Source organism: Pangasianodon hypophthalmus, chromosome 18 (assembly GCF_027358585.1).
Source record: "Pangasianodon hypophthalmus isolate fPanHyp1 chromosome 18, fPanHyp1.pri, whole genome shotgun sequence".
In the NCBI taxonomy this organism is placed as follows: Eukaryota; Metazoa; Chordata; class Actinopteri; order Siluriformes; family Pangasiidae; genus Pangasianodon; species Pangasianodon hypophthalmus.
In genome coordinates this window covers 4374317-4386890 of record NC_069727.1, presented here as the reverse complement: position 1 = coordinate 4386890, position 12574 = coordinate 4374317, and the positions used below count along the sequence as shown (strand labels likewise).

General features: G+C 38.6%; 1 protein-coding gene across 3 annotated transcripts in view; it reads right to left on the bottom strand.

Annotated features, from left to right (window-relative positions):
• Positions 1-12574, bottom strand: part of chchd3a (coiled-coil-helix-coiled-coil-helix domain containing 3a) — an 89065-nt gene that overhangs the window by 5298 nt on the left and 71193 nt on the right. For all 3 annotated transcript variants that reach the window (XM_026923295.3, XM_026923296.3, XM_026923297.3), the window contains one exon: positions 1169-1304. In XM_026923295.3, the coding sequence (XP_026779096.3) occupies positions 1169-1304 (136 nt within the window). The remainder of the gene's footprint in view (positions 1-1168; positions 1305-12574) is intronic.

Here is a 12574-nt window from a genome sequence, read left to right as displayed (position 1 = left end):
TTAATGAATAAATCCTGATCAGGGTCACGGTGGGTCCGAAGTGGCACACTAGGCCATTGTAATATATGAAAATTTTTTATTTATTTGTTTGTGCCAAACAGTCATCATAAATGAACTTAAATCATACAAACCAGTTATATATACATATTTTTGGCCACTTATAGTTTCTTGCTCTTTTCCCACTCAAACCCGGATTTACTAAGTACTAATTAGTGTGTTACAAATTGTGTGTGCAAAATTGTCAATATTACACAAATGATGTCATGTGAAAAGAAGAGGGAAAAGAAAAGGGGACATGACAAGGTTTGAAAGAGGTTAAAGTGCGATGTGGCGAGCTTGGATCTCAAAGAAACCCCCGGAAGAGGAAAAACGTATCAGTTGTCAGTTGTGTGTGATTACATGTCACATGATATCTTTTGTACACTTTTCTGGCCACAAGCTTCAGTATCTGGGAGGATGCAAACTGACCGGCTGTCTGTACTTCTGTGTATACATTTTGCTGAACTTCTGAACAGAGCGATTATTTGAAAAATTTTCCCAGAGTGCCATCTTTAAGAATTATTAATGAGTTGATGCGTAAAGGAGAGAACCTCACACGTTTGCTGATTAGCTAGAGGAAAAAGTCAGCCTGCCTCTTTTCGTTGTTGGTCTTATACGGCATACAAGACTAACCTCAGTTACATACTAAAATCACCATCTAACAGTACGTAGTCCATAAATACATCTCTGAAATAAATACACCAGCAACACAAAAATACACACTGGCAGCTGTGCTCTCACTGATCAGTGCAGCGTAGAAAAACATGATTTGTTGTGTGGAACTTGTGTATGTGTTTATTCTGTATATGTGGATATACTGGAGTATGTTTATGTATGTGTATATATATGTGTGTGTGTGTGTGTGTGTGTGTGTGTGGATATGTATATTTCTCTTTCTCCTGTGTATTTCTTTGTTTTGCTGCAAAATGGTTATTTGCACAAGGGCATAACATTTCTTTTTCACTCGTTTTTCTTAATCATTTTTTCTTTAATATAAAATGTTCTTCTCTTCATGTACTTTTTCTCTCATCCTTTTCTTTCCTCCCCAACTGAGCAAACCTACTTTAGAAATACGCTCTAAATGGTATTTGGAAACAAAATGATTTAAAATACGCTCTCACACACTCACCTGTTTAGCGCTGTTGACACACTGCAGGTAGAGAGAGGCGATATTGGAGCAGAGGAGTGTTTTCCCAGCATTCTCTCTGTAGCACTTCAGAATCTGACCCTGCAGGTCGGCACACACAGGACTGATTTCATACCGCCTGTGAATGACCAGAGAGAAAGAGCAAGACACCGTCAGCGCCATCGTCCATCATCGTTACATTTCTCAGCTTGTAAATGAGACGGCAATATGAAAGCCTGACAGTGACGGAGGACCTTAAAATGACATTCTCGGTGCATGTTCTCTCCTAAACATCTGATCAATCGCTAATCAATGCTCAGGACTGATCAGTGGAGATCAGGTGTGGGGGATAATTGACTGCTCTCAGATGCAGAACTAAAGTGTAACGACATCGAGTGGGAGTTTCGCTCGTACAGAGAGGTGTGGGAGGCCCGAACGACAGAGATGGATTTCAGTACCCATTAACTTTGTGCACACATATGGATTTAATGAACTGACACACACTCTGACACTGAATGAGTGGATGTGACTTCATACTGAAAGCTACGATGTGAAATATATTCTAAAATAAAACTAAAGCAGACTATTTAAAAGTGGCTATGACCGAATATGAATAGTGTTTTTTTTTTTTTCAACAATATATAACAGTAATGGCAATTTTCTCTCCTTAAGCCAAATAGCAATAATACTGTGCAATATACTGTATATAGTTATATTTATTGCTGCTTATTGCACAACACTTTTTATTTTGTAAATCTGCCAAAAAACAGCCACAATGAGTATATCTTCCTTAATGAGAAAAAAAAACTATATATACACACACACACACACACACATACATATACATATATATATATATACACATATATATATACACATATATACATATATATATATATATATACATACATATACATATATATATATATATATATATATATATATATATATATATATATATATATATATAAAAAAATAACTTCTGCAAGTATAAGGCCTATAACCACCTTAAACTTTTCTTTACACAGAAATATTTTTCTATTAAGCCCACTACATGGTGAGGCTGAATCCCAAATATTCCCACATACCCTATTCTCTACATAGGGCATAACTTACATATGTAACTGACAGAACAACATTTGAGATTTGGCCACTGGTAATAAAAATGAAGCAGGAAGTCATTTTTGTATCCACATATTTAAAATAATTTCAAAAGCAACATTTTCTAATGAAACTATTATAAGTAGTTTTAAAGTTTTTAAGTACAATTTCTTTTAAACTTGATTAAAAAATTCCAGCTAGGATTATTTTATACAAAAGCTGGGACTGAAATACCACATTGTTTAAACACTGAAGTAGTGTCTCTGCTTTTATGTACCAGGTTCATCCTCAGGGAATGTGATTCCTTAAAACCACTGCCACTGAACAAAAAGAATTTAACCCAGAGTGTCCTGAGACTTTCAGCCAAGAATTTTCATTTCATTTCACTAGTAACATAGCGTATCTGCCACACAAAGTTAAGATGGATCTGTAAACCAGTTTGACTGATTTGGAAAAATAATCAATTCAAAAGAACGATTTGTTTCACGAATTGGATATCAGCATTCAACAACTATAATGACTCTGAGTTATCTGAGTTATAGACCAATGTGCCTGATTCATTAAAAAGAATCATTTCAAAAGAATGATTTGTTCACAAACTGGGCACTACCTCTGTGGCTCTATTTTAAGACACAGATACAGAGACGCACACACACACACACAAATTGACATCGTTGAAGAGTTCACTTTGCCAGTTCAACTGATTCATTAAAAGGAATCATTTCAAAAGAATGATCTGTTCACAAATCAAACAGAAGCTCTGTGGCTCTACTTTAACACACACACACACGCACACACACACAGTAGAAGCGTTCATGTTGGATGTGTAAACCAATCTGACTGATTCATTAAAAGAAATCAAGTCAAAAGAATGATTTGCTCACAAATTGGACAATACCTCTGTGGCTCTACTCTAACTTCTCACACACACAAATTAACACTGTGGAAGGGTTCACTCTAGACTTGTAAAACGATTTGTTGGATTCATTAAAAGAATCATTTCAAAAGAATGATTAATGTTATCTAAATAGTAAATAAAGTTTCTTTGGATAAACTACAGTATACATCGAGTGGAAGCAGGAAAACCTTTTTGCCTCCCCTCAACCCCAAACTACATTGAGTCGTCTAGAAAATACACAACTCCCTGCTGCCCCAGGGAAAACAAACACACAACCCCTTCATTTATCCACCATGACCTTTAGGGGAAGTAAAAATTAGGAGGAGACGTTATCTTCCTCTGTTCAGCGCTCTGCTGTGTTGATTTTTGGGCTCAGACATCAGCATAAGCTGCCTTGCTCTGATAGAGCATCATTAATATGACACGAGGAGGTCTAAAGGGAAATGAACGGAGGACGGCTGTCAAGCCTGTGAAGCACTATCTGATCTCTCTGTCTGATCTCTCCCCATCTCAGAGAAGGGATTCACCCTCTCTTTTTCTATCCATCTCTCTCTGTCCATTCTCCAGTCTGCTCTCAAACTGCACAGCTCCTGTCAATCACACATGCTCCCGCTTTTAACGAAAACACACTCTTGGGGAAACTTTAATAGGAAACTATTACGAAATGACAAGTTAAAAAAACAAAACAAAACAGGGAAATGCGAGATGCACAGTGCATCAATAGATGCAAAGACATTCACCTTTTTACCACCAGTTTATTTCATCAAAATATTTATTTACACCCAAATATTCCATAAAACACAATAGGATATATGCTGTATAACATAATATGGTTTTATTCCCCTTACACGTTAAGCAAGACTCCTATTCCGACATATAAAGGACAGATCAAGACAGTGTTTTTATCATCCATGATCCATAATGCATGAGTATTGAAGATATCTATAATCCCCCGTCTCTCTCTCTGACACACACATACACACACAGTATATATGAAGAGCTCTCTAAGGATGGAGAAAAAGCAATACAGGCTATAGATCATAGCAGAAAGGCAAAGAGTCAGATATGACACAGCACTGAAAGAGGCAACGATATGAGATGCTTTATCAGAGAGAAAAGAGGTGTGGGAGACCGAGAGAGAGAAATGGGAGATACATACATACACAAATCATTTAAAGGAGCTCAAGATTCATTCAGAGAAGGGTAGTGAAAAAAAGGGAGCGTGCAGTGTGTATGAGCAGGGAATGATTTTATACAGCAGTTGGTTGGTTATGAGCAGTTCTTCATTTTTACATTTCATTCATTTTTCAGTATTTTTATTTTTAAAAGCACATTTGGAGTGTTATACCTGTACCAATGAACTGGTGCCTTTTCTATCCTACATCCTTCAGAATCCAAGTCCACCGGCTTTAAAGACACATCAACTTTTTAAAAATACGCTCAGAGAAAATAAAGATGTGTGGAGAGTGGAGTGCCTTCTCAGAAGATTTTTGATCATATTTTATGACTTAAGCCTGTGGTATACTGAAATCCAATCCACTCCAACAGTCCTGAGCCCAATCCAAATGATATTGGGAAAACATTTGGCTATAAATTGGATGATTTAAATGTCCAATAAGTAAGATTGATTTCTGCATGGTTACCATAGTGACAGCAGTTAGCACTAATAAGGATTATAGATATTAAAAATGTTCAACCACGAATAAAACCATAAATGTTTCACCATGCTTATGTTTTATTTTTTGCTAAAACACTATATCTAAAGAAGTTGAGAACTGTTCAAGTCGATATTTACATATACAGCATTCTGCAGACACTTAAGTAAGCGTTCAGACGATCAGCGTTTTGCGCTTTGCTCACCGCTATGGTAGGTGCACTCTACGAATGATGAATGTTTTTACCGCAAGGTTGAAGCACTGATACATTACCAAGACACATCTGAAAGCATACGACATTTATAAGGCTGGCCCAGTCTGTAGCATCCCGGTTGCCACGTTGACCATTATTTAGGTACTGAAATGCACGAGTGACAGCAAATCTGCACCAACTATTAAGAGTGTATTCTGGATTAAGGTAAGCAGTATATAGCTAGCTAGTTTGTTTAATAAACACTAATAAACTAGACAGCTAGGGTTAGCAACAATCAGGGCATGTGCAGGGCATGGTGAAAATTGTGAGAGTTTTTCTGACTTTTCTGCCCTTGTGAAAAACATTTTGCCAGAGAACAAATGTTTGGCCTGTCCATTCAAACAGCCCCACGTTTCTGCCCAGTAGTTGTCCAATAGTCAGATTCTTTGAAATGCTGCCCACGGACGTAGGAGCTGCCTCTTAAAATGCTCACCCTCATTCCAGTGAATATCACAAAGTCATTACTTTCTGACAAGCACATCAGTGAGAAATGAGGGAAACCTCAAGTATGGAAGTTTGCATGAATTATTTGTGCATTTAGGAACGCTGCAGTGGTTGCAAGCTGCATTTGTTGCCATTGTTCACTATCTCTCTGGAATGCTGCTACTCTTTCAATGCTGCTGTGAAAGAGGTCCATTGGTTGGACTTTTGAAAAGGTTAGCATAACCTGTTTGAGTGAAAACTCAAGGTGTCAAATCCAAGCCCAGAGCGGTGTTGCCTGTTGGCAAAGAAGTACTGCTCTCTAAACTGAAAAACACTGTCTTCACCGATGGTTTTACAGCAGACTATCTGTAGGCGGTCTTACCCAGAGCGACTTACTGATGTACTTTTTACTCTCCACTGAAAAACATCCTCTTGATAGTATGAATAAGCCAAACTCTGAGAAGACTGGTTGTGTATTCTTCTCAGTGTTTTCCACTTTTGCCCAAAGCATTTGTCTGAGTATTACTGTCCTCTCAGCAGTGCTGAACAACTCCATCTATTAAACTGTCATAATCAAGAAAAAGTGTAGTCAGTAAACCTATACCCCTCGCCCCATTATCTCCATGACAGTCCGTATAGCTGTGCCACACATTATCAATAACTGAAGTAGCTTTAAAGTTAAGCTTCAGCGAGCGAGGATGACTTTAATGGCAAATAGGTTCGCCACCGATTTCTTGGGTCTTTTTTTCTTGCATCCTCAGAGAGAGAGAGAGAGAGAAGATCTAAGACTTAAGGAAATAAAACACAGAAAGGAAAAGTGGAAACCCAATTAAAAACACAAGGACCTACTGGTCACCTAATAAGAAACAGTGACACACTGGTCTGCAGTTAAAATTAAATTAGCCTGAAGAAGAATCGACAATCATACACTCATATCTCTTCATGGAAGTTAAATTAAAATAAGAGAAACTATATTTAATATGGTTTCCTTACACTGAGGACTGAAAAGAGGGCCACAGTGTTGTGTCGGGGGGGGGATAATGAACTGCAGAAATGTTTGTTGGTACTGGTGGGTGTGGTTTTAGAAAGGGTAACATTAGCTAGCTATTTTTTCCCCCAGATGGGAAACAGTAAGTAAGACCCAAGTAACAGTAAGAAAACAACAAACACTAACCAATCACAAGCATCTTTGAGCTCATGTATGCAGAAGAGGGGAGATAGCACCTCTGAGAGTCTTACACTGCATAAGCAGCAGTTTGAAAAGGAACGGATATTGGCTTCACGTGACTTGTACTTAACTAGTGGGTGAGAATTAGCAAGATCTCAAAAAAAAAAAAATAAAATAATGCTTCACTAAACTGTACGATATCTGTGTTTAGTTTAAAAGAAGATCAGACTAGAAAGTTAAACTGCTTCTGGGTCGTGATTTAATGAAGAAGGACAAATGTAAGTCCTGAGGCTGTTATAGAGTAGAAACATGAATGGAATATGAAATAGAGAGAGACTAAACCTCCACTTTGGCTTAAAGAAATACATATGGCATGTCCAGTGCAATAACATGGACTAATGGAACAGAAGAAACAAAAAATCTGCCTTTAAACCCAGTGTACTCAGCTTATTAAATACCACCACACATTTCTCAAAAGGCTCTGGACCGCTTGCCTTGACACTCATCTCTGTGTGTGTGTGTGTGTGTGTGTGTGTGTGTGTGTGTGTGTGTGTGTGTGTGTGTGTGTGTGTGTGAGAGAGAGAGAGTGTTTTGTCCCATGTCCAGAGTGCGGGTGGCCTTAAATGAACCGTCATCAATCTCTTAACAGACACGCGCCGATTTGTCATTGTTTACAACCACTTACACACTAATAAGGTTAAGAGGTGAAGCTTGCACTTGAAGAAAAAGAATCTGGAGTGGGACAAGCTGCGTGACTTAGAGAGACAAATAAAAACAAATGAAGCAGTTAAAAAGAAAAATGACAAGGTATCATTTTCATTGTTCATTTTTTTAAAAATAGGATCCATCAGTCCCACTAGAGCAGAAAGAGAGTGTGACCACATGCCTGACCTCTAACACACACTCATACCATTCCATTGCCAAGATAGATGAACGGAGATGGAGACAAAAATGATTCAGAGGAATAAAAAATGTGGATGACTGAAAGAATCAGGCAAGGGAAGAGATAAAAAGAAAAATAAATACAGTCAGAAATGAAATGAAAACAAAGAGAGAGAGCGTGGAGATTGAAGGTTAGAGGCAGAGAAAAAGAGAATGAGAGAGATAAGAGAGCGATATATATTGCCAATCTCGCCTCGTCACAAAAATCATCAATAAAAATCTAACGGGGAGCTACAGTGTAGTTATAGCTGGAGTCTGGGGAGCGGTTTAAAGACGAGTTTCATAACCTGTAGTAACACTAAGTGTGTGTGCGTAAGATCTATATTCATTACTACTCAATATCATTACAGGTTACAGAACAATAATGCACTATAGCAAAAACTACAAAATAAATTTGTACTCATGTATTACATTACATCATCTACAGACGGGTGACAAATTAAAGTAAAAAACAACAAACTGGTGAATCTGTTATGTTGTCATGGGGGGGATTTATTTTGCTGTCTGGTTTGAGAGAGGTATCACTGCATTTCAGTATAAACTTCTATCACCTTTATCCTATGCCTGATGGGCGTGGTCTCTTCCAGGATGACTCCGCCTCTATCCCAGGCTCAATGAATCGCTTGATGAGGATGAAACTGTTGTAAATCGTATGCTATGGCCTTCACACTCACCACATCTCAACCAAACGCCTATTGAAGATTTTAGAGTGACGTGTTAGACAGCGCCAGCGCTCTCCACCACCATCATCGCAACACCACCTGAGGAAAAATCTTTTGGAAGAAAGGTGTTCATCGCTCCAGTACAGTTCCAGAGACGTGTAGAATAAATAACAAGGAGCACTGAAGCTGTTCCTGTGACTCATGGCTGGTCAAACACCTTATTAACACACTATGTTGGATTTTGTCCAATATTTCAGTGTGAGCATCTAAATTATAACTCCAGTAAATATTGTTTGTACTATTACTATTAATTATGACTTAAAAATACAAGAAACTTCATAGATCAAAGTAAATAATTAAAATATGCTGTGATTAAATTATGTTAAGAAACAAACTGATGTTGTGGAACATTTGTGATTTGATACAGGCCTCTCTTATTTCCTCCAGCTTGTCAGGGTTAAAATTAAAAGTTACAGCTATACCCGTGACTGTTACCAAGCACTGACACTGGAGACTCCTTCCATAAATATTAAATAAAACTCTCCTTACAGAAAAAAACACCAAATCAACGACTAAAAGGGTTTTTTTTGTTAGACTTAGATTATGTCCCTGTGAATAATTTTTATCTTTAGTAGCAACTCAATCATTAATCAACACCTCCTGACCAATCAATCACATTGAAGAATATTACATTGCTGTGGTTTAATCATGCATAAACAATGCCATAATTCTGGGATTTCGGGGTCAGTAAATTGTCAGAGCAATAAAGTTGATGGATGGGTTATTAAAGAGAAAAATAAATGGACAAGGTTAGAAGGGGAAATGAGGTCATGAAGCAGCAGTGATCTGAGGTATAGGTTTATGGTTTAATCACAATCACCTGAAATAACCCCAATAACCGATTAGATGATTATGTAATAACTGTGACAGGTGTAATCTGTGTGTGTGTGTGTGTGTGTGTGTGTGTGTGTGTGTGTGTGTGTGTGTGGGGATAAGTAAGGAGTCCAACCACACAGTCAATCTAATACGCTCAACTATATTTCTCACTAATAGCTCTAATTGCATCCTTTCAGTGTAGGTCAAGCTGTGCTTCAGTAAGTGCTCATACAACATGATGTTTTTTTTTTTTTTTTAAAGGTTATAGCTGCTGAAGAGCAATATGGCTTCCCCGCTGTGTATTACAGCACTTTAGGACAGATGATATGAAGATGTGAGATCTCACTTTGCTGCACTGAGCGTTTGATGGATCATGAATAAGACACAAAACGTGAGACTCGAGTCTCGGGCCAAGATCAGACTGATCACATAGCATGGGTTTGAATATTCAGCTGAACATTAGGACTGTCTCTGTCTCACTGTCTCTGTGTGTGTGTGTGTGTGTGTGTGTGTGTGTGTGTGTGTGAGAGAGAGAGTGTGTGAGAGAGAGAGCGAGAGAAGTTTAAACGATAACTATTTTTTTAAAATACCCAACATATGCAAAAACATGGATGCTTCATTGGTCTGAATATCAAATGATGCACACTGCATGTAGCGTACTATGGAAAGTGTACAAGGCAATTAGATTATACACGAGGTACAGCACAATAAACCCAGATCTAATATCATTTTTAAAATGAACGTAACATGATATTGTCCGACTGAATGTTGATACCTGTGTAAATACATTGTTATTTGCGTGAGGAGTGATTTGTTCTCCGTGAAGACATGGCCCCATGTCAAATCGAATTAATGAGCCATTCTATACACTGTAAGGAAGTGTGAACATGGTAATGATGTCACTGCCGTGCTTCCTCTACTATTATCCCCCACTCACCCGCCCTCCCTTAAAAACACATTAATATAGTAATCATTACAGCTGTGGCCAGGGGGTATAACTACATAAAGACTGTATTTATATGCAGCTTTCTCATTTGTAGAATGAAGAAAATGTATACGTAGTTAATGGACAAAATGCATGCTAGATGTCTGGCATCTTAAAAGGGATTAACATTTTAATTAAAATTGCACTGTGAGCCAATAGAAGTCTATAGAAACACAAGTCAACCCTGATAAAATCAGTGATAACTCACCTTATATACATTACATTCACACAGTTTGCTTTTATCACAATTTTTTTTAATTGAGTGGAACTCCTGAGAACCGCCAGCAAAGCAGTATATGTCTGTTAGGACAGAAATAATCACAAATAAAAATAAGTGATGGATCCCATCCACTCCCGAAAAAATTACGACCAATCCCACCCACACATGAAGAAATCCTGGTCCCAAAGGAATTCTGACCAGTCCCACCAGCTCATGAAGAAATTCTGTCCAAGCCCTTATCCCACCTACTCCTGAAGACATTCTGGCCCATTCTGCTTGCTCCCAAATTTGCCTACTCCTGAAGGAGTTCTGACCAATCCCACCTGCTGCTGAAATCATTCTGACCAATCCCACCAACACCCAAATGAATTTTGGAATTCTGTCCAATTCCGTCCACTCTGAAAGGAATACTGATCAATCCCACTCATTACTGAAGAAATTCTGACCAATCCGACCTGCTGCTGATGAAAATCCACCCCAGTCTCACCCACTCTTACAGAACGTTGAACCAACCTAGCCCGCTCCAGAAGAAAACTGGACCAATCCTGTCTACTTCTGCAGTTTTTTTTTGTACCTGCCCTTGATATTTTCTAACAAACTCAGTTGGTTCTATTTCCCAATAAAGCTGGTTAATAAATTACTAATGATGATTGAAGAAAAGCAGTAAAAGCCTTTCTTTGTCCCACAAGTTTGAAGTTTCATATCTAACCACCCGATCCCTCAACTTTTTTAGTTCCATAGGATCCCAGTCCTGATGGACATCCCTATTCGGTGATTAAGTCTCTGAGTTAGAGGTCGGTCATTAGTTCATATCACAGCATCACCAAATTGCTACTGTCAGACCCTCGAGCAAGGCCCTTAACCCTCTGTTTGCAATTTATCATGGCACCTAAAAAAATCTCTGATATCTGGGTAAAATTATTTCACTGTACTGTACTTGAATACGTGACACAAAAGGTTGTCCATCTTCTTTCTAAAATTGGAGTACATGATCATAAGACAGTTATCTATCAGAAATCAGCAATAAGATTTCATAAAATCATAGTTTCATGTACTCCAATGTAAAAAGAACTTTACAATATATTTATTATAACCTGATCATGTGATGTAGTATTAGATAAAGTTAGTGTGTAGCACAGTGTTCTGGCATTTTTTGGCAAAAATGCTTAGCTCTAAAATCAATTAATCACAATGGGAATCAACCTCGAAGAGTCAGTGAAGTGTCAGATCTTACAGAGCCACATCTAGAAACATCACCCCGACTAGCCATCACTTCACTCAGCTCAACATCAAAGCCGATCCACTACAGAGGAAATGAACTTGTTCAAGCAGCAGGCATTTTCAGCTTCAAAAGAGCAATTATCATATCAAATTCATGTTAATTCTTTCAATTATGCAGATTTGTGCCATATTTATCTCGGGGACGGTTTCGACTTTCAGGAAATCAAAAGGCTCTGACTAAATTTTCGGGATTATTATTTTAACCGAATCCACGATAGCATCTTATCTCCGCTTCTTGTTATGGAACCCGACTAGAGCGGCCCGATCCGCTGGGACGGCCAATACAGATTTATTTGTAGTCTAATGTACAACCCAAATACCCCTGCTCTCGCTCTCTCGCTCTCTCTCTCTCTCACACACACACACTCACACACACACAAACCTAATTAGTCTGTTGCAGGCTGGATATCTTGTGCCTCTCCGGCTCCAACAGTAACACCAGAGCCTGGAAACATTTCATTATACGAGGAAAAAAAAGTTACACATATCCTCCTACCTCTACTCAGTAATCCAATCCTAACGCTGCTAATGCACTGCTCTAATGCAATCAGCCAATCGTAGCACTCACAGCAAGCCTCGCTGGTCACATGACACCCCAGCCCACTCTGAGGTTGCTTTGGGAAGGGTAGCTATGTCATGCTAATGCTGTTTTAATGCATTTCCTAATGCAATTCCGCCCCTCCTACGTCCTCCCTAGCCCCACCGGAGTTCACTAATCAATTTCAGGCATTTCGGTAGAGACGATGATCCCCGTGTTAGCGCTGAGGAAGGCGGCCTAATGATGGCCTAATGTGATTTGGGAAGCCAGGCCAGTACTGGAACAGCCTGCCCTCTCTTCCCATTGCAGCCACTCACAGGCATTAATATGAGGGGCTAATAGGCCACATTAAGACATATACGGCCAAAATGGACTCATACCGCCATGTTCTTTAGTTACAGCTGTGG